The sequence below is a fragment of the Asterias rubens genome, chromosome 5 (genome assembly GCF_902459465.1).
Source record: "Asterias rubens chromosome 5, eAstRub1.3, whole genome shotgun sequence".
NCBI classification, from domain to species: Eukaryota; Metazoa; Echinodermata; class Asteroidea; order Forcipulatida; family Asteriidae; genus Asterias; species Asterias rubens.
This window is the reverse complement of record NC_047066.1, coordinates 17,312,785-17,340,598: the sequence shown is the minus strand read 5'-3', so window position 1 is coordinate 17,340,598 and position 27,814 is coordinate 17,312,785. Positions and strand designations below refer to the sequence as shown.

At 40.5% G+C, this 27,814-nt stretch overlaps 1 protein-coding gene across 1 annotated transcript in view; it reads left to right on the top strand.

Moving 5' to 3' along the window:
• Positions 1–27,330, top strand: part of LOC117289909 (E3 ubiquitin-protein ligase TRIM37-like) — a 59,102-nt gene extending 31,772 nt beyond the window's left edge. Inside the window, exons 16-23 of the mRNA XM_033771111.1 lie at positions 5,223–5,359; positions 5,903–6,308; positions 9,242–9,451; positions 11,065–11,208; positions 14,073–14,232; positions 15,129–15,196; positions 16,096–16,269; positions 24,614–27,330. Of these exons, the coding sequence (XP_033627002.1) occupies positions 5,223–5,359; positions 5,903–6,308; positions 9,242–9,451; positions 11,065–11,208; positions 14,073–14,232; positions 15,129–15,196; positions 16,096–16,269; positions 24,614–24,687 (1,373 nt within the window). The 3' untranslated portion in view covers positions 24,688–27,330. The remainder of the gene's footprint in view (positions 1–5,222; positions 5,360–5,902; positions 6,309–9,241; positions 9,452–11,064; positions 11,209–14,072; positions 14,233–15,128; positions 15,197–16,095; positions 16,270–24,613) is intronic.
• Positions 27,331–27,814: the final 484 nt, after the last annotated feature.

Genomic DNA, 27,814 nt, shown 5'->3' with positions numbered 1-27,814 from the left:
TGCTGGACGGCAATTTATTGTTTAGGTGCCGGTATTTCATGAACGACGTGTGGGGATCCGCGATAATAACAATTACAAAGGTAAACTTACATTGTCTGACTAGAGAAGAGGGATTAGAGAAATCCAAATGTATACCCCCAAAAACCTACCCCCCGAATTTTATAGCAAATTCACATCGAACTCGGAGACCACAATTTTGAAAGGAAAAAAAACGAAATTCCGGTTTAAACCGGAAGATTCTCATGCCTGTAGTTGACAACTTGGGTCATACTCCACCTAGTACAACTGCACTGTAATCAGCATGTTTCAATTTATTTGAGAGAACAGCAAAATGAAATGAAACTGCCTGTGACTTAATTACACGAACAATCACCAGTTGTCAGACATATCTACCCTTGTGCCACCTGGGGCTGTTAAAGACACTGGACATCATTGATAATTGTCAAAGACCAGTATTCTCTCTTCCCAGCAACCATGTTCGCTGGCCAGATCTGGTCCAGACGTGGCAGGTGATATGATGGCATTGTCTGGGTCAGATAATAGTAGATCTGGGCCAGGTCTGACCACACAAGGTTGGATGATGTTAGAACTTGGCCAGGTCTGGCCACAACCAGGTTAGATGATGTCTGATCTGGGCCAGGTCCGGCCACACCAGGTCAGATGATGTCTGATTTTGGCAAGGTCTGGCAACACAGGTTAGATGATGCTAGATCTGGGCCAAGTCTGGCCTCACTAGGTATTATGTAGATCTTGGCTAGGTCTGGCAACACAAGGTGAGATGTTGTCTGATCTGTGCCAGGTCTGGCCACACACTAGGTTAGATGATGCTAGATCTGGGCCAAGTCTGGCCACACCAGGTAAGATGATGTCTGATCTTGGCCAGGTCTGGTCACACTAGGTTAGATGTTGCTGGTCCACTTATCAAAAGCCCTTTCAAAATCACTGCTTACAGTGCTAGAGGCACACTATATTAATTTGTGATCTATCACCTGATTACTTGCCAAGAATGTGAACATTTAGGCTAAATGTGGGTTCTGGCAAAGGATTTATACTTCATCACACCAGTGCCATCTGCAAAGGGCTATAAGTAGCACAAAATACTGCCTTCCCTACAGTTTAATGGGATGTTTAACCACATCTGCATTCCATGCCAAAGGCAATATATCAGCATGGGACATGTGCCTTAACCCGTCTTGTAACTCCATCCTGTCCCGGAAATATGGTTGAGGCTCAATATTTTGAACATACAACTACGCAGTAGCTGAGCAAGAGGCTGTCCTCAACCAACGCCTTCTCGAGGACTCTCATGATCGCCTTCCACGCATCCCGGTCCAGCATCAGCGTCCTTAACTCAGATGTTCTTTGCTATGTCCTTCTCCAGCTGATCTACGAATGACGTTAGTCTCCTCTTCCGGCCCCTTTCTCCTGTTTCCATCGATGGGTTCCCAAAGAACTAGCTAGCTCTGGATGTCTGACACAGAGGCCAGCTTGCCTCATTACTTCGTTCCCTGATCTTGACAGAAACCATTAATTGAGACCTCACTCGCCTCATGCCATAAAGTGCCTTCCATGCCAAAACTCTCCTCACACTTAAACTACTTATTGTACAGTATGATAAGTCTAGTGACCTTAAACATGTAAATGGAACAAAAAGGGGTTGAGTCAGAAGACAGGCAATGGAGATCCCCAAATTGTAAGTTGTTGCAGCATGCAACACGAGTTGCCTAAAAGATTGGAGTGACAGCAGAGTGAAAAAACGCACACATTCCAATGATATCAATATAAACCACATTCCAATGATTGAGGATGGACTCTCGTTCGAAATATTGGCTGGAGTTCTGCAAGGCGACATGCTGGCTCCATTTTTATTTATTATTGTACGCCCTGAGACAAGCCCTCAAAGAACACGAGGATCTAGGCTTCGCCATCACCCCAAGAAAGTCTAGAAGAATCAGCCCAGTGACCCTCTCTGACCTAGACTTCGCAGATGCTATAGCCCTACTGTCTGACAACATCATAGAGGCTCATCAAGAGCTACTCAGCAGATTTGATTCGGAGTGTGAGAAGGTTGGTCTCAATCTCAATGTCAAGAAGACGGAGTATATGTGTACAACATTGGGGATCATGCTCCGCTAATGACCTTCGGAGGTTCATCACTTAAGGAGGTGGACGACTTCAAGTACCTCGGCTCCAGGATGCAGAGCACAGAGAAAGACATAAAGTCCATAAGGCGCTTTCATGGAAAGCCCTCCATGACATGAAGAAGATCTGGACATCTCAGCTCCCCAAAGGTTTAAAGCTGAGATTCTTTCATGCTGCAATAGAAACCATCCTGCTGTATGGGTGTGAGTCTTGGACTCTCAACAAGGCGATGACCAAATCCACCAATGTCTGCTACACCACGATGCTACGGATGGCACAGAATGTCTCCTGGAGGATCACATCACCAACCTGGAGCTGGTCACTGTCTACGGCACCCAGAGCTACCAGCCAATAAAGGCATCGTGTGGGAGCCCACTCACGGCAGGTGCGGCCCCGGAAGACCCAACAAGACCATCCTAAAGACCTTGATTGAAGACGCAGGAGTAGTCAACAAGGAGGAGCTAATCAGCTGTATGCAGGATAGAGTTGTGTGGCGTGTCAGACATAGAGCCTGAATCAAACATGCTGCATGCGACAACTTGGGTCGACTGAGTGAGTGAGTCTCGATGACGACAGTCAATTTTTCATTCCTGTGTGGACTTTCATTCAACCTTAAAACTCCAAGATGGCCGCCATAAAAAAGATGTATGCATTAGCCATGCAAATGTATGTATCAGACGTGGCTTACAAGGTTAGATCTTGAAAACCCAAGATGGCTACTTTAAAACAAAGAAGGCACTGCTGCTCTTCTGAGTGGTTCAATTAGATTCCTTGACCGTGAAAACATATATTTGGTCACCATAATTGTGATTATAAGTGATTAAGAAGGTGAGATATTGATAAAATATGTGTTTCCTTCATACGGCGGCCATCTTGAAAACCCAAGATGGCCGTAATATAAAAGAAAGAAGGCACTGCTGCTCTTCTGAGTGGTACAGTTGGATCCATTGACCATGGAAATATATATTTGGACACAATATTTTTTATTCTATGTGACTTTGGAGGCGAGATACCGGCAAATATGGGTTTTTCATATGGTGACCGTCTTCAAAATCCAAGATGGCCGCCATGACAAAGAAATAAAGCACTTTTGCTTTTCTAAGTGGTGAAGATGTATTCCTTGACCATGGAAATGTATATCTAGACACCATAATTGTGATCCTAGGTGACTCGGGAGGTGAGATACTGGCAAAAACAGGTTTTTAAATGGCGGCCATCTTGGAAATCCAAGATGGCCGCCATAATACGTCTTGGTGAGATGGTTCCTATCAAAAATGCAAAGCTTAGGTAATAAGGACCACGTGGAAAAAATTTTGTGCTTTTGTCCGGAACGTCCACATCCATTCGCTAAGCTGCCTGACTAATCTATAAGCTCTTTCATTTGGGTTTACACTTGATCAGGAGGGCAATCATCAGCTTGTAAACGCAAGAGCGATCAGATCCTCCTTTTTTATCCCACTTTATTGCAGGATCAGATCTTGCAAGGTCGATCAAAAAAATGTTTCAAATTAAAAAAAAAAATTTTCAATTAGGTTGACATCATTTACATTCCTTATGATTGGTAAATCATACTCACAACTTGGAAAGAGAATAAAGACAAAAGTATCGGCCACTTTTCAATCCATGTTTGCAAACATAATCAAAAATGATTCAAAAGCGTTCCTGTAGCATCCAGGATTTCGAGGTAGATCAACCTCCTTCCAATAAGGTGCTGTGGTACGGTGATAGCGCACACTAATGGGTACAAAATGTTATCACGCAACTTACTGATGACTCAGTTAATTTGAGTGATCAGAACAAAAAAACATTTCTCATTCTGATCTCTGTGAATTTAAAAAATAGAGTTGTTGCGACCTTAGACAATAATATGTAAATTTAAAAGTGCATTATGTAAGCTATTCTGAAAGCCTACATGTACATTTTTAAACAAACTTTACAGTGGCAAGGAAAATTAGCAGAAGCCAGCAAACTATGAACATTCCTCATGGCAATTCCCGTCTCTTCGGAATCACTGAATCCAACCTGGGAAAACTCCAGCGACCGCAAAACCGTGCACGCCTTTTATTTCCCGCTGATAGATGTGAATTGGCGGCTCTGCTACTTGCCCAACTTCATTTTCTTCCTGTCCGGCAAAGAATTTGATTTAAGGTCGCACTTCTCATCTTTAAAGACAGTGTACACTATTGGTAATTGTCCAAGAGTAGTCTTCTCCCTTGGTGTATCTCAACATATGCATAAAATAAGAAACCTGTGAAAATTTGAGCTTGATCGGTCGTCGGAGTTGCGAGATAACTGTCAAAGAAAAAAACACCCTTGTCACACGAAGTTGTGTGCTTTCAGATGCTTGATTTCGAGAACTTGAGGTCTCGAAATCAAATTCGTGGAAAATTACTTCTTTCTCCAAAACTAGGTCACTACAGAGGGAGCTGTTTCTCGCAATGTTTTATACCATCAATCTCTCCCCATTACTCGTTATCAAGTAAGGTTTTATGCCAATAATTATTTTGAGTAATTACCAATAGTGTCCACTGCCTTTAAATGTCTCCATCACACAGCTCCACAATACCTTCATCGCTGTGTCCAACTTCATGTTTCTGGTCGGTCCGGTCTTCGATCCTGCTGTGATAGTACGCTGCTGTTGGACCACAGGTCCAAAAATACGAACAGACAATTATTCATTAGCATTTGATAATCATTTTGTATATTCCATATTATAGGTATTAGCAGTTGATTTGGTTTTATTGGGTGATTACACTGAATGCATACATAAAGGTGCATGCTTGGAAATGGATTATTTAAGGTTGCTGGTTTGCACACAAAACCTGAATAGTTAAAGGCTAGTGTCTAGCATAATTCAGGATTCTTAAATTGTTGATTGTTTTAAACCAGCCATACTTTCCGATATCGGGGTCTAGATATATACTGAACCACGGATAGTTGTTAAACTTGCTCAAATTGTGGTCTGTTGATTGTAATTGATTGAGTTCTTATATAGCACATCAACTCCAATGGTATACAACAGACACTTGTCAATCTCGGATTCCCCTGTTTATATTGATTATCTAATTATTGATTATCAGATAATGACAGAGGAGATAACCGCTCTGACCAATCATCAGCCAGATTCAGATCAGTTCATGCATCTGTTGCTATAGCAACTGACAGAGATTCCCCAATACGGAGAGACGATGTCAATTTGCCTGGAAATGAAGATGATGTAAGTGTATCAAACATTGCTTAATAATAATGAGTTAGTTTATGATTTGATTGCCATGCACTGATATTGTATCTTAATATTATTTTTAGCATGGGCAACTGTCACATTTCACAATTTAGTTTAAACAATAGCATTTTTATGATCACCTCATCAAATAAAATGCAAAAAGTCAATGAAAGATGTACATGTAAGTGTTTGGCAGTTGTGTTTGTTGTTCCTGTTAAAATAAACTAATCTACAAAAATTCCTGTTGCAATTTAAGTTTTAAAATTTAGGATTTCCTAGTTCCAGAAAGGAATTGATTCAATTTGACTATCGTACTGAAAGCTGGTAGAGTTTTGTGAGTGCCACGTATTACACATATCAGGTTTGGCACAGTGCAAAGCGTAGTCCCTTATTACAGCCTTAGCCTGGAATGCATATTCAACAAGTACATGTACATATATTTTTAAGAGCCACTATCCATCATCTGGTCTCTATTGGAAATAGCGGTTGGCTGTGAAGTTTTGCCTAATCTTACCTTGAATTTGTGTTTTTAACCAGAAGCTGTCTGAGTGTGAGATCAGTATCTGTGGATCCTCCTCATCTGCATCGACAGATGATGAAGCTCAGTCAGAGGAAGTAAGTAGTCTGGAAGAAAATGACATTGATGAAGAGACTATGTCCCTGGAGAATGATGTGGAGCACAACAGTGGATTAGAATCAAGCACTCTAGAGGAAGGGTTGTTAGATATTGCTGCACAGGATGTAGCTGGAGCTAGCTCTACTGAAGTCATTAATGATAGTGGTCTGAGTGGTCTAGAGGGACAACGTGGGGAAGAGATACTACAGACATTAAGAGATGAAGAAGCTATGCTGTTACAGTTACTTGACTTACAGGATGGACCAGCAGGGGCTGGTGATAGCTTATGGGGATTCCTACCTAGACCACCATATAAGATGGAAACTGGTGAGTAATATGGCCCATTGTACAGGTACATGACATTTCTTACCTGGGCTTGTAAGATGGAAACTGGTGAGTAATATGGCCCATTGTACAGGTACATGACATTTCTTACCTGGGCTTGTAAGATGGAAACTGGTGAGTAATATGGCCCATTGTACAGGTACATGACATTTCTTACCTGGGCTTGTAAGATGGAAACTGGTGAGTAATATGGCCCATTGTACAGGTACATGACATTTCTTACCTGGGCTTGTAAGATGGAAACTGGTGAGTAATATGGCCCATTGTACAGGTACATGACATTTCTTACCTGGGCTTGTAAGATGGAAACTGGTGAGTAATATGGCCCATTGTACAGGTACATGACATTTCTTACCTGGGCTTGTAAGATGGAAACTGGTGAGTAATATGGCCCATTGTACAGGTACATGACATTTCTTACCTGGGCTTGTAAGATGGAAACTGGTGAGTAATATGGCCCATTGTACAGGTACATGACATTTCTTACCTGGGCTTGTAAGATGGAAACTGGTGAGTAATATGGCCCATTGTACAGGTACATGACATTTCTTACCTGGGCTTGTAAGATGGAAACTGGTGAGTAATATGGCCCATTGTACAGGTACATGACATTTCTTACCTGGGCTTGTAAGATGGAAACTGGTGAGTAATATGGCCCATTGTACAGGTACATGACATTTCTTACCTGGGCTTGTAAGATGGAAACTGGTGAGTAATATGGCCCATTGTACAGGTACATGACATTTCTTACCTGGGCTTGTAAGATGGAAACTGGTGAGTAATATGGCCCATTGTACAGGTACATGACATTTCTTACCTGGGCTTGTAAGATGGAAACTGGTGAGTAATATGGCCCATTGTACAGGTACATGACATTTCTTACCTGGGCTTGTAAGATGGAAACTGGTGAGTAATATGGCCCATTGTACAGGTACATGACATTTCTTACCTGGGCTTGTAAGATGGAAACTGGTGAGTAATATGGCCCATTGTACAGGTACATGACATTTCTTACCTGGGCTTGTAAGATGGAAACTGGTGAGTAATATGGCCCATTGTACAGGTACATGACATTTCTTACCTGGGCTTGTAAGATGGAAACTGGTGAGTAATATGGCCCATTGTACAGGTACATGACATTTCTTACCTGGGCTTGTAAGATGGAAACTGGTGAGTAATATGGCCCATTGTACAGGTACATGACATTTCTTACCTGGGCTTGATTTTTACAAAGCACAGAGATTTATAAGATTCATTAGAAAACTACATTAAGTTGTCAATACCGCCACAGGGATTTGTATTGTGACATCACATTTCGGGAAGTACAAATGTAATATCAATATAATGGCTTACTTGTCTTAAAATGAATCTAACTCGGGCCTGTGAGACTTCCGCTTTTAAAAGGAAATTTTCATTTTCCCATTTCGCTCTCTATTTGTGGGCTCCGTTTTTCCCCGTCTATGCAACGGACGAATGGCCGGCCCAAGTTTTTGTTCCTTCTTTTATTAGGCCTGAAATAGATCATCATGCAGCATGTACCTGGCACAGGGAAGCACTTTAATTGCAATTCGTTTTTGACATGTGAGTCGGGGGTCAGACCCAGTAAAATGCACTGCGTTGGTCTTTGATTGAAGCCGTTTGTTAATTTATCGTTTAATGCAATGTCAGTTATACATGTACTTCAATGTCAGTGTTCTATTGCACCAAGAGAGGCACTTTACTAAAAGCTGTATTAAAAAGCCAACACCTTGAGACAAGACCAGGCACACATGGTCTTCCCAAACGACGTACGTTTGTTGTGTGTATTTTTATGACAAGGAAAGTAAACAAATATTATAAGTTATCACACAAGTGCGAGTGGAATACGGAAAAACATAGCACATAGCTCTTATCCAACGAGGCCGAAGCCCGAATTGGATATGGGACGCAGACGCGCTATATTTTTACATATTCCATGAGCGCGTGTGTTATAACAAATTTATCTTCCAGTCTCAACCTCATTTACAAAGAAACAAAGAAACAACTAAACAACAACTTCATAAGCAATTCTGAACCATGTTATTGTATTTATAGCCATTGACTTGACTCGTTTTTCGTCTGCAGAATGCATAGCAAAGCATACTAATATTATTTGGCTGGTAATATCAATTGTGGATTGGGTTTATCAGTGATGTGTGCACTCTCATGGCGCACAAGGGTTGATGTTTGTTTTTCTTCGCAGTGTGAAAGCTCACAAAATCAGTCACGCATGGTGATAAAAAATAGACAATCTAGCTCGTAAATTTTGTAGCAAGGGACCCTGGCTTTGTTTTTGCTGTGTGAAAAGAGCTAAAATGTAGCCTGTAGCGCTACATGTGGCAGCATAGGCTGTATACTTTCTGTAGCGCTACATGTGGCAGCATAGGCTGTATACTTTCTGTAGCGCTACATGTGGCAGCATAGGCTGTATACTTTCTGTAGCGCTACATGTGGCAGCATAGGCTGTATACTTTCTGTAGCGCTACATGTGGCAGCATAGGCTGTATACTTTCTGTAGCGCTACATGTGGCAGCATAGGCTGTATACTTTCTGTAGCGCTACATGTGGCAGCATAGGCTGTATACTTTCTGTAGCGCTACATGTGGCAGCATAGGCTGTATACTTTCTGTAGCGCTACATGTGGCAGCATAGGCTGTATACTTTCTGTAGCGCTACATGTGGCAGCATAGGCTGTATACTTTCTGTAGCGCTACATGTGGCAGCATAGGCTGTATACTTTCTGTGGAGCGTAAATGGTTTAAAGAACAAGATAAGTGGCACAGTATGCATGAGCGTCAAACTTGGCAGACATGGGCGATAACATGTCTGTTATTAAAATTGCTATAGGAATTGGTTGTCATTATTGGTTGTGATGTTTTGATGGTGTGATATTACAGGGAGTGGTCCAAGGAAGGATAAGGAAAAGAAAGATAAGCGCCGTCATTCTTCTTTATCTACACGAGAGTCTCTTATGAAGAAGATGCAATCCTGTATGTCTGACATTAGTTTACGTAGTCACTCAGTGGCAACCAATGGAGTTCCCTCACTAGATGGTGTGGACACAACTGAGCAAGGAATGAATGCAGTATCGGTAGCTAAGACTGAAGGTAACTTTTAACTGTCTAGTAGAGTTCGGGCCTGCTTCCTCATGTCTCCAAATTACATTCTTATCCTTGTGTCCACCATTCGTAGTTTTTGTTTCTTTTCTTTTGAGTGTCTGTCTTTGTTGTGTATGTATATATTCACGCAACTGTGTGAACTTCTCTTGTGCCCTATGGTTGGCTAAGCCACCAAAGAGGCATGCTGTTTACGACATGTCCTGATATGGGTGTGCGCTTACACACGCTAAGTTACAGGGTATTTATACACAATGGAATAATGTTTCCTTTGTTCATTGTCCAAGCGATAAATGAAGGACTTGGAATATGTATCAATCCCAAACTTGGTTTGTGGATTGGTCTCTACTGTATCCCCCAGAAACCTATTGCCCAAGTCTATTTGAATTCAGCACACACACATCAATGCTTAGAAATGGATGAGATTGACATTTGACCTCTTACATGTCTTATTCAGAGAGGATTAGGTTTTCTTCATCACTCTTAAAATCCATGACAATCAAAACTTACTTGGCTAGAAGTACACGCATACATGTAGGCCTACAGCAGCTTAAGATAGGATCAAATATTTTGAAAATCATTTTGATTAAAGACACTGGACCCTATTGGTAGTTGTCAAAAACCAGTCTTCTCACTTGGTTTATCTCAACATATGCATAAAAAAACAAACCTGTGAAAATTTGAGCTCAATTGGTCGCCAAGTTTCAAGATAGTAATGAAAGAAAAAACACCCTTGTCACACGAAGTTGTGTGCTTTCAGATGCTTGATTTAGACACCTCAAAATCTAATTCTGAGGTCCAGAAATCAAATTCGTGGAAATAACTTCTTTCTCGAAAACTACGTCACTTCAGAGGGAGCCCGTTTCTCACAATGTTTTATGCTATCAACAGCTCTCTATTACTCGTAACAAAGTAAGGTTTAATGCTTATAATTATTTTCAGTAATTACCAATAGTGTCCACTGCCTTTAAGGAAAGCGATATCAATTGTTATCTTTAAAAAATTGAACCTGAGAAATGTTACTGTCAGATTTGTTTTTCAGGTTGTGTTTATTCTATGTTGAGATGACCACCCCAGATTTGTTTTTCAGGTTGTGTTTATTCTATGTTGAGATGACCACCCCAGATTTGTTTTTCAGGTTGTGTTTATTCTATGTTGAGATGACCACCCCAGATTTGTTTTTCAGGTTGTGTTTATTCTATGTTGAGATGACCACCCCAGATTTGTTTTTCAGGTTGTGTTTATTCTATGTTGAGATGACCACCCCAGATTTGTTTTTCAGGTTGTGTTTATTCTATGTTGAGATGACCACCCCAGATTTGTTTTTCAGGTTGTGTTTATTCTATGTTGAGATGACCACCCCAGATTTGTTTTTCAGGTTGTGTTTATTCTATGTTGAGATGACCACCCCAGATTTTCAGTGATATCTCAAAAAACGCTGCCACCTTTTGAAACAAAATTGTCTTGGTTAATTTGATTTTATAATATCTACTCTGATATAGGATTACCACATGTAAAACCACCAAACTGTTTAAAAAACAAAGGTATAGTTTGGCTTTAAGTTGTTATTTAATTTGATGAGAATTTGCTGTTTGTGTGTGAAGCAGCTCACTCTTTACTAAGGAAGACATCAAGTGGTTCCAATCATAGTCATCGAGCAGTCCCAAGTATATCTTTACAGCTGGCTCAGGAAGGTGGACCTACTACTACAGGTAAAGAAAAGGAGGCAGAGCGCACCGATCATGCTGGTAAGCACAAACAAATGCACCTTTGTCATATGCTACCACCCTCTATGTGCCCATGGAGGAAGGAAATAGAAAGAGTTCGAACGAAGCCGAACCCATGGTACCGCGGTTAACGACACCTCATAATCACCCACATACCTTATACAAACAATTGGCGACCTGTCGTCTGTGAGTTTGCGCGTGCGCACTTGGTTCTTCATGCAACTATGGCGTCAGATGTGGTATGGTTATAATAAAGAAAAAAATAATAATAATTTGAGACCTGATAACATTTCCGTATACTTTCGTACACCAAAACGAAAAACATAATTGAACACCAACCACCCTCGTGTGCTAATATCCAAGTTTTGAACCACTGCTAGTGACCGGAAAATTGCAAAAAAATGCATAAAAAAAACTGTTATAACACACCTCTTGCTCGTTCTGTATTCTGGTTGGCTGAAACATGGTCACATGGGATGAACTAATATAGGCTAGTGATCGCGCACGCGTGTTTTGCGGGAATAGTACCAGAGCGGGCAATAGTCTTTGAATATAGTGCCCGCGGTAACAGCGCCCTCTCTTGACTTGAACCGCGAACAACAACTACAAAACTTCCTTTTCTGTTCTACTTGACATTTAAAACCGAGCTGTGTTATAAAACACATATTGACTGGCATAATTCGCTAACTAGTGTACGTCTATTCCCCCTCGGGCCTGTGAGTGACCAGAAGAGGGGCCTACTGTATTTTCCTCGGCCTTCAGCCTCGGGGAAATGGGTCGCCCTTCTGGTCACTCAAAGTCCCTCCTTGGAATAGATGTATACTAGTTACCTCGTTGCCAGTCAATATGTGTATAATATTTCCATGAAAACATCACAGACGATAAGTGAACAAGTCAATCACAACTCACCTTCTACAACTCTGATTTTCATGTGAAAAAAACTAAAAGAACCCCAAAAAACAACATAATGGACCATGTGCGCATCCATGAAAGACGAAGAAAACACACTGCGCATGCGAAAACTGTGTATGTTCGCAATTTTTGTCCCCAATGATTCATCTTTACACACAGGCAACAGTGCAGAGTGGCGGTACCGCACGTTCTGCACTAAGAGATTTATTTGCGCTCGTTAATCGGCCGTCCTGCAGAAGGTCTCCTATCTTTTCCCACTAGTCAGACAGGGGCATTGTCAGGGTTTTCTTTTGTTACTCTGCAGTTTGGCGTTCCGTTCGAACTCCTTCTCTTCCTTCCTTCATGATGTGCCTAATAATTAATGATCAGTGATTTCAAGTAAACCAAAAGGCCACCAGAGAATTTTGCCCTTTAAGCCTCGGTCTTGTTGGTCTTTTGAGTGGCAAATTTGTTAGGGGAGTTTTTGATGTACAGTGTAGCGCAGTAATGCCAAATTCAGAGACCATTTAGGCATGTTAGCCTTTTATTTCTATTTTCTTGTGTTATGGAATCGCTGACCAAAAAAATTGTGTTCCGGAAAGGAAAACAAAAAATCAAAATGCATCAAAGACCTCTTCAGTTTACTTCAAACTCACATGAAATAGGGAGGAGATTGTGCCAGATATATTCCCGCCAAAAAGATTTCCGGCTAAAATTATGTCAAAAATCTTCCGCTCACGACTTCTGCCTGTTGACTCTAGTGCTTTTTAGACTCTTCAAACTAATATAAACTGCTCACAAAAAGTAAGTAAACTTTTGTCAACCAAGTATATTTTTATTGCTTATTACTCAATGCTTTATATCAATGCAAAGCTGAAGTGTTCCTCTTTTAAATGATACCACATTACATGTTGCTTAACTTGGCTACGTGAATGACAATGAGGCAAAGCCACAAATCAAATGTGCCACAATTACCATTATCTGTGCGAAACAGTCAAAAGGTAATGATCAATAATCAAACCAATCAAGCTTAAGAACCCTGAATGGTTTACACAAAAATTTGCACCAGTGAGCACACCAAACACAATTAACCCCCATCTCTTGAAAAACATCTTGTTTGGATAATTGCAAGACTGGGTTAAAAATTACTCCAGGTGGAATGTCATGAAGGAAAGTGATGAAAGGTTAAGGCCTACAACTTGTTGTCTTTTTTCTGAGACATGGTAAACGTTTCGCAGTTTCAATATGCCACGTTTAACAGATTTGGAGAGAGCCTGTGCCATTGGTCAACTTGAACCTCGGGTACCCCAACATCAACTTGCAACTGCTTTTGGAGTCATAAAAATTAATGGCTAAGTACGAGCCACCGAGTATGTCAAAGATCGACCTATAAGTGGATGTTTAAAAAAGACCACTCCTGGGAAGAACGATATCTTGTCAGCAATGCTCTTAGAAATCACTGTCTTTCTGCAAGTAATCTGCAAGACGGGTTTCGTAGACGTTATCTGGAAGATGTGTTTGTCCAGACAATTAGAAATCCGTTGCATGCAATCTGGCACGAATGGCAGATCAAAAGCCTGCTATGACAGCCCTGCATTGCATCCATCGACTTTGCTAATTTGGCACATTTGATTTGTGACTTAGTCTCATTCTCATTATTGTGGCCAAGTCGAGCAACATGTCATCGTTGCACATTTGGTATTTATTTTAAAGAAGAACACTTGAGCATTCTATTGATATGCAGCATAATACAAGAGGGTAATAAATAATACAAAATAAACATGGTTATAAATAGTTTGCTTACATGTACATACTTCTTGTAAACAGTTTACATCATATAACTTAACTTACAGAGACGAATCTAAAATCCTTGAGGGGATGTCTGAATAATATACTCGAGTCAAGTCCCCAAAAAGTAGGTCATGAATGATGTTTGATTGCCTGGTTGTTTGTATCCCTGTTGAGGTATGTTTGTATATGTGTATCCATTACAGCTACATGTAATAGCAGTAAGAGTCCATCTCCTGATCAGCATTGTCATGATGGTCAGTTAGAAGGTTATTATACACCACTCAGTGATAGAGAAGGTACAGCAGCAGCTGCAATACCAGTGCTATCCAACTCAGCTACATGTAGACTTACTGCAAGAATTGAGTAAGTCATAATTTACAATTGATATTTAAGTTTGCTTCATATCCATTCCTTCTGAGGATTCTTATACTATGGGTTTTAAGGCATTGCATGGTGAGTGATCTACAATGCATGTAGGCCTATACTCAGTGTGGGGTTACACCATTTACTTTGCTGTGTAGATTTTGTTCTTCGAGAACTTGTCTTGCTATTTATTTTACCACCGCGGAGTAGATTTCGGAAATCGGGAGACCTATCCTTCAGCCGATTTCACAAAACTTTACACAACTGCGTAAGTCCACTTGTGAACCGTTTATGGCGCAACTTACGCAATAAACGTTGTGCAAGTGGACTTACGCAGTTTCGTAAAGTTTCGTGAAATCGGCTGCTGCTTATTAATTAACTACTAGCCGGGCGGAAGGTAGGGAATTGGCCGGAAGTATTCCACTTAATAGATCAAGGGAATTTCTCATTAATAATTTTACTGCCGCTGAGTGAGTTGTTTAATTGGTCTCAACATTTTGACTATACATTGTAGCCTGCTCTAGATATCGTCAGGAGACTGTTAATATGCAGGACAGTCCTTAAATCTTATCTGCAACACTATAGCAAAACAAATTCTCAAATAACATTTTGAAGATATACCAATGCATAACCGCAAACCAAATATAAAATTTTCATACTGTAAAATCGTGCATCTTCATTTATTAATGTCTTGAGAAATATAGCTTAAGTGTATTCATAAGCAAATTGTATCCCCATCATCACACTGAAGATCAATGATGAAATTATTCAATAGTCACGCATTAATATTTAGTTCACAGGTAATTGCTCTGACTTTTCATTTTTTGTTGTCACAGTTAAAGTTTTTGCCCCCATAATATGCACCATCCGAACCTTTGCTTGTTGTTTTTATGTAGTGCTCTTGCCCTGCAATTAAGAACCAGTCAAGAAGAGCTAAGTGCAGACTACCAAGCTTCAGACTCAGGTTTGTATACTTAGTCACTACCAAGCTTCAGACTCAGGTTTGTATACTTAGTCACTACCAAGCTTCAGACTCAGGTTTGTATACTTAGTCTGCTTTCACTTTGATTGCATGTACTCTTTGAGAAGACACAGGCAATATATCAAATGAAAGCTTGTACTTCAATTTATATCGAGCAGCAGCTCCATTTAGTGTTTTATTCCTTTGTTGGTTGTATTACCGATTAAAAAACACCCATATGTATCGTGAAACAAGCACGATGGAATGAACTAAGCGTACCTTGATGAAATAAATTAAGCGTACCTTGATGGAGTGAATTAAGCGTACCTTGATGGAATGAATTAAGCGTACCTTGATGGACTGAATTAAGCGTACCTTGATGGAATGAATTAAGCGTACCTTGATGGACTGAATTAAGCGTACCTTGATGGAATGAATTAAGCGTACCTTGAAGGAATGAATTAAGCGTACCTTGGAGGAACATAAGATTGGAGAGTCCTCCTGGGAGATGTATCCATCTACAGATTTCTCAAATAAACTATGAAACCTACAATTAAATATGAAGGCATTTAAACTTACTTCAACTGTCAATCTTTCTTCAATCCTAAAACTTTCAGTTCACGTAGCAAATTACCCGTTGCTTCAGGAAACATAAAGCTCTAGATTTAAAAAAAAACCATGTTTCCTGAACCACGTCATAAAACTATAATCTTTGTACCATCTTGTACAGGCTTTTTACGCATTTGAATTACTGGTAAGTCAAGATAATGACTCCACTTTTTTTCATCTTTTCTTAATTTTTTTTGTTTTGTTCCAACCAACAACCGAAACCCACAGTATTTGTTACGCTTCAAACACCCGTCTAGTTGAACTTGAAAATTTATGTTATTATATTTGTTTAGATTGTCGAGGCTCAGAAACCCACCCTTCAGCCATTAAATTGCCATTAGCAGGGTCCAGCCATGGCTGCACTGGAGAGAAAGTGGATGCAGGTGATGAAAGGGACAGCCAGGATGAGGAATCAAATCAGAGAACGTTGGTGATGACACGTAAGAAAGCTCCCAACCCTTCTGCAGGTCAGTACTCATTTGTGCACTTACATGTAAGTCATGTTTGAATGAACTTGACAATGGTTAACCAGTTATCGCCGAGAGACTTGTGTTTAAAAGCAAAACTTTTGTGGACATGCAATTGAAATGGTGACAAACACGTTTTAATAAAACATTGAGGGATGCCCGAGGCACAGGTGTAAACACAGCCTAGGCACAGTGCATGTTGCTCACTGTGTTATGTTGTGTAAACACAGCCTAGGCACAGTGCATGTTGCTCACTGTGTTATAGTGTAAACACAGCCTAGGCGCAGTGCATGTTGCTCACTGTGTTATAGTGTAAACACAGCCTAGGCACAGTGCATGTTGCTCACTGTGTTATAGTGTAAACACAGCCTAGGCACAGTGCATGTTGCTCACTGTGTTATGTTGTGTAAACACAGCCTAGGCACAGTGCATGTTGCTCACTGTGTTATAGTGTAAACACAGCCTAGGCACAGTGCATGTTGCTCACTGTGTTATAGTGTAAACACAGCCTAGGCACAGTGCATGTTGCTCACTGTGTTATAGTGTAAACACAGCCTAGGCACAGTGCATGTTGCTCACTGTGTTATAGTGTAAACACAGCCTAGGCACAGTGCATGTTGCTCACTGTGTTATAGTATAAACACAGCCTAGGCACAGTGCATGTTGCTCACTGTGTTATGTTGTGTAAACACAGCCTAGGCACAGTGCATGTTGCTCACTGTGTTATAGTGTAAACACAGCCTAGGCACAGTGCATGTTGCTCACTGTGTTATAGTGTAAACACAGCCTAGGCACAGTGCATGTTGCTCACTGTGTTATAGTGTGAACACAGCCTAGGCACAGTGCATGTTGCTCACTGTGTTATAGTGTAAACACAGCCTAGGCACAGTGCATGTTGCTCACTGTGTTATGTTGTGTAAACACAGCCTAGGCACAGTGCATGTTGCTCACTGTGTTAAAATGTGTAAACACAGCCTAGGCATAGTGCATGTTGCTCACTGTGTTATAGTGTAAACACAGCCTAGGCACAGTGCATGTTGCTCACTGTGTTATAGTGTAAACACAGCCTAGGCACAGTGCATGTTGCTCACTGTGTTATACATGTAGTGTAAACACAGCCTAGGCACAGTGCATGTTGCTCACTGTGTTATAGTGTAAACACAGCCTAGGCACAGTGCATGTTGCTCACTGTGCTATAGTATAAACACAGCCTAGGCACAGTGCATGTTGCTCACTGTGTTATGGTGTAAACACATCCTAGGCACAGTGCATGTTGCTCACTGTGTTATACATGTAGTGTAAACACAGCCTAGGCACAGTGCATGTTGCTCACTGTGCTATAGTATAAACACAGCCTAGGCACAGTGCATGTTGCTCACTGTGTTATGGTGTAAACACAGCCTAGGCACAGTGCATGTTGCTCACTGTGTTATACATGTAGTGTAAACACAGCCTAGGCACAGTGCATGTTGCTCACTGTGCTATAGTATAAACACAGCCTAGGCACAGTGCATGTTGCTCACTGTGTTATAGTGTAAACACAGCCTAGGCACAGTGCATGTTGCTCACTGTGTTATAGTATAAACACAGCCTAGGCACAGTGCATGTTGCTCACTGTGTTATAGTGTAAACACAGCCTAGGCACAGTGCATGTTGCTCATTGTGTTATACATGTAGTGTAAACACAGCCTAGGCACAGTGCATGTTGCTCACTGTGCTATAGTATAAACACAGCCTAGGCACAGTGCATGTTGCTCACTGTGTTATAGTGTAAACACAGCCTAGGCACAGTGCATGTTGCTCACTGTGTTATAGTATAAACACAGCCTAGGCACAGTGCATGTTGCTCACTGTGTTATGGTGTAAACACATCCTAGGCACAGTGCATGTTGCTCACTGTGTTATAGTGTAAACACAGCCTAGGCACAGTGCATGTTGCTCATTGTGTTATACATGTAGTGTAAACACAGCCTAGGCACAGTGCATGTTGCTCACTGTGTTATAGTATAAACACAGCCTAGGCACAGTGCATGTTGCTCACTGTGTTATATATGTTGTGTAAACACAGCCTAGGCACAGTGCATGTTGCTCACTGTGTTAAAGTGTAAACACAGCCTAGGCACAGTGCATGTTGCTCACTGTGGGTATGTTCAGACAGCGTACTAACTTAGACCCGAACCGGTTTAACTTTAACGAGCAGCGGGGGGTGGTCAAAAAAATAAAAACCCATTGTGTTCAGACAGCACAGAGTTAAACCCGATCCGGTTTATCTTCGGTTTTAAGAGATCAAAGTAGACGCGACCCCGTTGCTCTAACATTCGGTTTTATTCATCAGATTCACGCACCGAGCACGCCGATATGAGTGCCCCATGCCCTGGATGATCATTAGCCCACCTTGTTGAGCTGTTTACGGCTCCGCTGTTAACATCGGTCTCATCACTGTCGCCATTACATGAACGAATCGGAATAAAAATCGTGACAGTGATGAGACCGATGTTAAAAGCGGAGCCATTAACAGCTCAACAAGGTGGGCTAGATAATCATCAGAACATATTATTGGATACAATTACAAATGGCTCAATCGAACACGGCAAACAGTTTCACCGCTGGGAGGATATGGGCACTTAAAACAAACATGAACACGACTCAAATTTTTTTTTTAAACAAACAAAATATTTATACAAACCGCCGAGAAAACTCACCAAAATATTGTCCATATTCCATGAAACAGAACACGTTTCAATTTTGTGTTTTATACCACTGTTTCCGATTTAATAAATACTTTTAGTTTGTACTCAAACCGATTGGAAGTTGCGATCTCTCAAAAGCTAGTGCTGCGAATTTTATTCCGATTCGTTCATAAACACAACTACACACGTGCAAGTTACGTAAATACATGTACTTTGCAGTATTTTCCCAACTTCCCAACAACGTGGTGACATTGCTGGCGTAGGGAATTTCCCCTACACACAGCCTCGCACCCACTGCAGTTCATTCTCCTAGATTGAAAGTACAGCACGCTAGTAACGGTGACGGCAATAGAAAGGCACATCCACGGGATCGGTGATGGATAACTATGGGATATCAAAGAGTGATCACTATGGGATGGCAGCGCTGTGCATGTGAGAAGCATTACAAAATATGCTTCTTCGCTGCGCTCGTAGTATACAAATGTACGCATGAAAAACAGTTTCAATTTATTCATGGAGGTACCTCCATGATTTATTGTAGGACACTCAACAAAAAAAGCTTGGTAAATATAATTTTGTTTCAGAATTTAATAAATCATGTGCGTGGGCCTGTGCTAAACTGCATACACCGATCGAGAGAGTTTCGCCAACTCGGTAAGCGGCAAGAAAGTAATATAAATACTCAGTGCTTTTCGGCATCAGAGGCAACAGAAACCGTATACAAGCACTCCGGGTCCCGGGCGTGTGCATTGAACCACACAATGGGTCGTCCGTTGTGAGTTAAAACCGGATGTCATTCTGTCCACACGCAGTGTTAAAAGATAAACCCGAACTGGTTTAGACTTAGACCGCCTCGCTGGACGGTTTAAGTTTTGGGGTTTAGACCCGATCCGGTCTAACTTTATTTGCGTTCACACGCACAAAAGTTTAACCCGAACCGGTCTAAGTAGACTTAGACCAACTTTAGTACGGCGTGTGTACGACCTCTGTGTTATAGTGTAAACACAGCCTAGGCACAGTGCATGTTGCTCACTCTGTTATAGTGTAAACACAGCCTAGGCACAGTGCATGTTGCTCACTGTGTTATAGTGTAAACACAGCCTAGGCACAGTGCTTGTTGCTCACTGTGGTATAGTGTAAACACAGCCTAGGCACAGTGCATGTTGCTCACTGTGTTATAGTGTAAACACAGCCTAGGCACAGTGCATGTTGCTCACTGTGTTATAGTATAAACACAGCCTAGGCACAGTGCATGTTGCTCACTGTGTTATAGTGTAAACACAGCCTAGGCACAGTGCATGTTGCTCACTGTGTTATAGTGTAAACACAGCCTAGGCACAGTGCATGTTGCTCACTGTGTTATAGTGTAAACACAGCCTAGGCACAGTGCATGTTGCTCACTGTGTTATAGTAGGGACTTTTCGTTTTCGACGACGGATGGTTCTGCGACGGGTAAGATGACATTTGGCGTCATCTGCGTATGCGTCGGCTTTGAGGACGGTCGTCCCTCAATTTCTACGACAGTACTTTGGATGATTCTTCGTTGTGCTGAAAACGACAACGTTTAGGTGAACAACCGTCGCAGAACCATCCGTCGTCGAAACCGAAAAGTCCCTAATGTAAACACAGCCTAGGCACAGTGCATGTTGCTCACTGTGTTATAGTGTAAACACAGCCTAGGCACAGTGCATGTTGCTCACTGTGTTATAGTATAAACACAGCCTAGGCACAGTGCATGTTGCTCACTGTGTTATAGTGTAAACACAGCCTAGGCACAGTGCATGTTGCTCACTGTGTTATAGTGTAAACACAGCCTAGGCACAGTGCATGTTGCTCACTGTGTTATAGTGTAAACACAGCCTAGGCACAGTGCATGTTGCTCACTGTGTTATAGTGTAAACACAGCCTAGGCACAGTGCATGTTGCTCACTGTGTTATAGTGTAAACACAGCCTAGGCACAGTGCATGTTGCTCACTGTGTTATAGTGTAAACACAGCCTAGGCACAGTGCATGTTGCTCACTGTGGTATAGTGTAAACACAGCCTAGGCACAGTGCATGTTGCTCACTGTGTTATAGTGTAAACACAGTGGAATTCAGGCTCAAAATCTATCTTCTTTTCTTTTGTTGGACGAACAAAAAGAGTGAGAGATCAATTAGCTACCACCATTATATTCGGCATTGGTGGTAAATCTGAGATTACAGCATGCCATAGTGGACTTTAGCCCTTTTCACACGAGAACGGAAAGCCAACAACCATTGTTTTGGGTGCCAGTTTTCTATCCCAAAGGTTGTATGCAATTTCATAACAAACATTCACACCCGATCACACACATCGCGTTTCCGACGTCCCTCAATTATGTGAGATCGCACTGTAGTTTAACTTATAGTTCAATTATTTAGTTATCAATGGTGCTTTGTAAGTGTCCTGTTTAGTGTAATGTAATTGAGTTAAGGTAACCACAAATCGCTTTCTTGATGCACCATTTGTGTTTTTATGGGACTTCTCAGCGTCCTGACTCCAAGGATCGGAAAATGCCATTGGAAAAGCTTAATTCAAGCCTGTCTTGGTTAGAAGCTTCTTGGTCATAGCATGAAAACTGAGGAGAGCAATTTTTACCTTGAATAAACAAAAGACCATCCACCGGAAGATGATGTGTAACTGCTTAACAGTTTGTGCATGCATGAGCAGTGAGCAATGCTTGGGACCTGATTCATTTCACATGACCCATCAAATTTTCTATCGCACCGATGAATTTCATTTGTAACATTAATTTGTGAACAAAAGAAACTCCAGAATTTTTTATAAGAAAGTTTGTTGTCTCTAAAGCCATTATACACTTTCGTTAAAGTTCACAGATTTACAAATAAATTACAGGGTTTACAGAAGGTAATGGTGAAAGACTTCTTTTGAAATATTATTCCATGAAATGCTTTACTTTTCGAGAAAACATTAAAACAATTATCTATTCTCGTTGTCGAGAATTACGGATTTATTTTTTAAACACATGTCATGACACGGCGAAACGTACGTAAACAAGTGTCAGTTTTCCCTGTTATTTTCTCCCGACTCCGATGACCGATTGAGCCTAAATTTTCACAGGTTTTTATATCAGTTGTGATACACGAAGTGTGGGCCTTTGGACAATACTGTTTACCGAAAGTGTCCAATGGCTTTAATTAAGTGTAAATTCCACATGTAAAAAGTTTTCAAATTTCTGGTGGTCTGAGGTCAAATTATATATTTTACATTTTTTGTAAATTCTTATTTTGTTCAGCATGCAAACAGCACAAGTGCTCATACCAGAGTGAATACAAATATTTAACATTATAAAACATTAAAATGTAACGTTGTGAAATTGTCAATTTAAGTCCACATTTGGAAAAAAAAATGTATACTAATTTACCCAACCTGTAGAGGGTGAAGAAATGTTTCACACCACAGTGTGACAGTGTAACTTAACCTAACTTAATCACCACAGTGTGACAGTGTAACTTAACCTAACTTAATCACCACAGTGTGACAGTGTAACTAAACCTAACTTAATCACCACAGTGTGACAGTGTAACTAAACCTAACTTAATCACCACAGTGTGACAGTGTAACTAAACCTAACTTAATCACCACAGTGTGACAGTGTAACTTAACCTAACTTAATCACCACAGTGTGACAGTGTAACTAAACCTAACTTAATCACCACAGTGTGACAGTGTAACTTAACCTAACTTAATCACCACAGTGTGACAGTGTAACTTAACCTAACTTAATCACCACAGTGTGACAGTGTAACTAAACCTAACTTAATCACCACAGTGTGACAGTGTAACTAAACCTAACTTAATCACCACAGTGCGACAGTGTAACTTAACCTAACTTAATCACCACAGTGTGACAGTGTAACTTAACCTAACTTAATCACCACAGTGTGACAGTGTAACTTAACCTTACTTAATCACCACAGTGTGACAGTGTAACATAACCTAACTTAATCACCACAGTGTGACAGTGTAACTTAACCTAACTTAATCACCACAGTGTGACAGTGTAACTAAACCTAACTTAATCACCACAGTGTGACAGTGTAACTAAACCTAACTTAATCACCACAGTGTGACAGTGTAACTAAACCTAACTTAATCACCACAGTGTGACAGTGTAACTAAACCTAACTTAATCACCACAGTGTGACAGTGTAACTTAACCTAACTTAATCGGTTCAGTGCTTAATACAGCACTAGATGCTACCACGCTGCTTGTACGATAATGGCATTCCCATTACGACTTTTCCCCACTCACTGTTGGCTACGACCTGGCTACGCTTATTTTGAACATGTTTTGACCTGGGAGATTCCACCCTGACCAAACCACACACATGGAGATCCTTCCACGTTTGGCCCATAACTAGCCCGCGATTGGTCAAGCTCTCGGCCACTTTTCCATCGTAGTAGTACAAATGTAGAAGCAGCGTCTCTGTGTGATAAGATAGTATTTTGAGAGTTTTTGATTGATCATTAGGTGTTCGTGCCTATGTTTTTTTAATGGTTTTTGAATTTTTTTTTCTAGATCTTTTGCCCTGCAACTCTTGTCTGTAACTCAAAAACCAAAGTAAACTGAGCCTTGAGACTCATCGGGGAATGACATCTTTATGACACCATCAGGTGTCTAATTACATTAATCAAACTCCTTAAACTACACAATGGATGACATTATCCAAAATGTACATGTATCAGAACTGAACAAAACTTGCACAGATACAATCCAATTTGACCATGTATCCCTGGATCAAACTGCAAGTTTTAGTTACAAATTTCCAAATGCCCCTTTTAGGCAATATGTGTAGCCATTGTAAAGACAATTTTAACATGGTTTTTCTGTATCCATGTATTCCTGGTTTAAACTGGAAGTTTTAGTGACAAATTTTCCAAATGCCCTTTTTCAGCGATATGTGTTTTTTAACAGAGTCGGAAAAAGCCTTTAAATCTATGGATTTTATGGGGTTTTCTCATGTTGATCAATTCTGATTAGATTTTGTTCATTCATATGTTACAACATTTCCTGGATCATATATGGCTCCTTATAACTTGAAAGTTATAAGGAGCATACATGTAGATGTAAAGTAAGACAGCCTTTATGGATTCACTTACAATATTAAGTGAAGATTAAGCTCCTATATGAAATTGGGCCCCTGGTTTTGACATTTTTACCTTTTCATCCACCTTCCTATCACCGATTCTCTTCAGTTGTTTGTCATTCTGTTTCCCGTTTCTCCTCAACTAAACTTGGTAGTTTTTATCTTAATTTTGGTTTTTACCCACATCGGTGTACATATGTAAGCACTGTATACTCAGTACTTTCCCCCCGAGTCCTGTGAAAAAAATATCACAGGCATATATTACTCAGGTGGGATTCAAACCCACGACCCTCGCAATTCTAGAGCAGTGTCTTACCAGAGGCAATTTGAATGCTACGTATGTTTTGGAAGCGGGTACCGCAATGATATAAAAATAAATTGCATCGGGGATAAAGAATATTAATTTTGGTTTTTACCCATTGCTAACATACACTAGTACTCTTTATCCCCGATGTAAATTTAAAATGTATTCAATTTTTATCTTGGTTTGAAAGCATTTTGTATTTACTTTTTTATCTTCAGGCAGCACCACTGCGAGAAATGTAGAGACCAACATTCACACTGAAGATGCTGATGTACAGGGAAGTCAGCAATAGCTTGAATTCATTATTTGTATTCCACCTCTGTATTTCTAGCTGCAATAAGTTGTGTGTCAGTTCATAGAACAATATACAAATATAACATGGTTTGAGGGTTACTAGTCGATATAAGCTCCCGAGGTATTGGAAGTTGACAAACTAGTTCCTGATGCGAAGCCGAGGCAACTAGTTTGCCAACTTCCAATACCGAGGGGAGCTCATATCGACTAGTCACCCGAAATATACCATGTTATATTTATTTTACTATACTTCATACATACATATTCAGTTGTTTAGAGCAAGGGAAAATGACGACTGTGAAATAAAATGAAACATGATAAGTTTGTTCTTGTGATGTTCGCGCGTGTGTACAACAGTACCACGATCGTAAAGTGCATGACAAGTAGAATAGCTCCGGGGTGAATGGTCGCACATGGTTAGTGCGCATGACAAGTAGAATACATGTAGCTCCCGGGCTGCCTGGGCGCTTCCCGGTCGCTATTCTACTTGTCATGCGCATAAACCATGTGCCTGATTACTCGCGTACGCGCTTGGTAAATATCAAAATTAGCGCCTGGCAAGTGATGATGAATGGACAAGTAATAACTTGACTCTTGATCATGAATATGTATGAGCTATAGAAATACACAAATATAGCGTGGTTTGAGGGTGAATAGTTTACACATTTTGACTGGCAATGAGGTAACTAGTGTACAACTATTCCCCCGAGGAACTTTGAGTGACCAGAAGAGGGGCCTACCCAGAGAACTTACATGTATTATGTCAAAACTTGTACAACCAAGGGATTAGAGACTCTCAAATATTAGGTCGCCTCGGGAACAAGTTTGTCAACTTTCAATACCAAGGGGAGCTAATATTGACTATTTACCGGAACAATATTATTTGGAGCAAGGTGAAATGACGACTGTAAAATGCACCACGATAAGTTTATTTGTGTGTGTTTGATATTGCTATACCAATGTGCATGTGTACAACAGCACAATCGTAAAGGGCATGACAAGTATCTATCACCTGGGCTGCCTGGTCATGCACATGGTAATACGCAGTACAAGTAGGGTCTTGGTGCTAATAGCTAATAGTCTACTTGTCATGACAAGTAACTATCACCTGGGCTGCCTAGTCATGCACATGGTAATACGCAGTACAAGTAGGGCCCTGGTGCTAATAGCTAATAGTCTACTTGTCATGACAAGTAACTATCACCTGGGCTGCCTAGTCATGCACATGGTAATACGCAGTACAAGTAGGGCCTTGGTGCTAATAGCTAATAGTCTACTTGTCATGACAAGTAACTATCACCTGGGCTGCCTAGTCATGCACATGGTAATACGCAGTACAAGTAGGGCCTTGGTGCTAATAGCTAATAGTCTACTTGTCACGACAAGTAACTATCACCTGGGCTGCCTAGTCATGCACATGGTAATACGCAGTACAAGTAGGGCCCTGGTGCTAATAGCTAATAGTCTACTTGTCATGTGCATTTAACAGGTGCACGAATACACACCTGCACGCTTGTTAAATTGCAAAAGTAGCTCCTGGCATGTGATGATGAATAGACCAGTGAGAGTTCAACTTTTGGTCATGAATATGTATGAGTTGAAACACTTTGTTCTCCAGCAAACGCGTTTTGGACAAGAGCAGTGTTTAATTTGTTGCAATCCTATGTACTATAGACCTATATTCTGCATAAATGAACCCTGTATTGACATGTATGTCATGTTGTTTTTACATTGCTGTTTGTGCAAACTAAAAACAAACAAAAAATAAGTTTGTGCAAGTTTGCCGGTGGAAAATTTTGTTTGGTTGTGTGTGCTGATGGGAAATACCGCACATCTGCATACCTTTCAACCCTGTAATGCAGAAGTGTGTACATGTATATTTATTTTTTATTTCAATCGATCTTGGGATTATATTATGGAACTTGAAAAATTGCGCTTGTGTCCCACAAACCACAAGGTCAAAGGTATGTGGGACACGAAGCACTACAATGGTCAGTGACCCACACATGGGAGTGGTGAGGTAATAATGTTTTCTTCAAGAAAACTTGACATGGCAAAATATACAGAGTTTGAACAGCCCACTATGGTATGGTATAATATCACACTGTTGTTGCCATGGATGGTTCAACCAATCAGAAATGATGATTCAAGTGTGCTTGAAGATTAATAATAATATCCCTCTAATGGTGGAAAATGAGTCGAGCCCCATCTACTCTGCAATATAGCTGTTTGTAAGTCCATAGAATCAAACAACACATTGTATTCCTAATGGTTGAAAAGATAACCTTGCCCACCACTCTGCAATATGTATATTTAATTACTTTGTATCAGTGTACTAAATTGTAACAATTACTGTGCCACATACAAGATAAAATTATGTGCACCTCAAAATTTACAAATATATCAGTGAACTAAGGCCAGCTCTACTGATAATATTGTTACACAATTATTCTTGATTTTCATAAACCCTCAGATATGATTCAATTTATTCTTTTTGCTGATGACAGCAACTTCTTTTATCCTTATCCTAACCCTGATGTACTTTTTCTAACGGTGAACACACAGCTTAAAGCCATTTGACACTTTCGGTAAACAGTATTGTCCAAGGCCCACACTTCGTGTATCACAACTTATATATAAAAAAACAAACCTCTGAAAATTTAGGCTCAATTGGTCATCGGAGTTGGGAGAAAATAACTGGAAAACCCACCTTTGGTTCCGCACGTTTCACCGTGTCCATGACATCTGTTTAAAATAAATCCGCAATTCTCGATATCGAGAATTGATATTGTTTTAATGTTTTCTCAAAAAGTAAAGCATTTCATTGAATAATATTTCAAAAGAAGTCTTTCACCATTACCTTCTGTAAACCCTGCAAGTTATTTGTAAATCTGTGAAAAAAAAAAATCTGTTCCAAAAGTGCCCAATGGCTTTAAAAATGTCAATGAGTGGCCCAATTAAAAGCCAATAGGTCGTCTCTTAACATTTAGAAAGCTAGATTTATGTTCTTCAGTATAAAAAAACACAGAAAACACTAGTGTAACTTTGTTAGGATTGTATAGGCCTATTGATCAATCTCTCTCTGGGAATAAGCAAATTCAAAACATTTCAACAACTTAAAACTT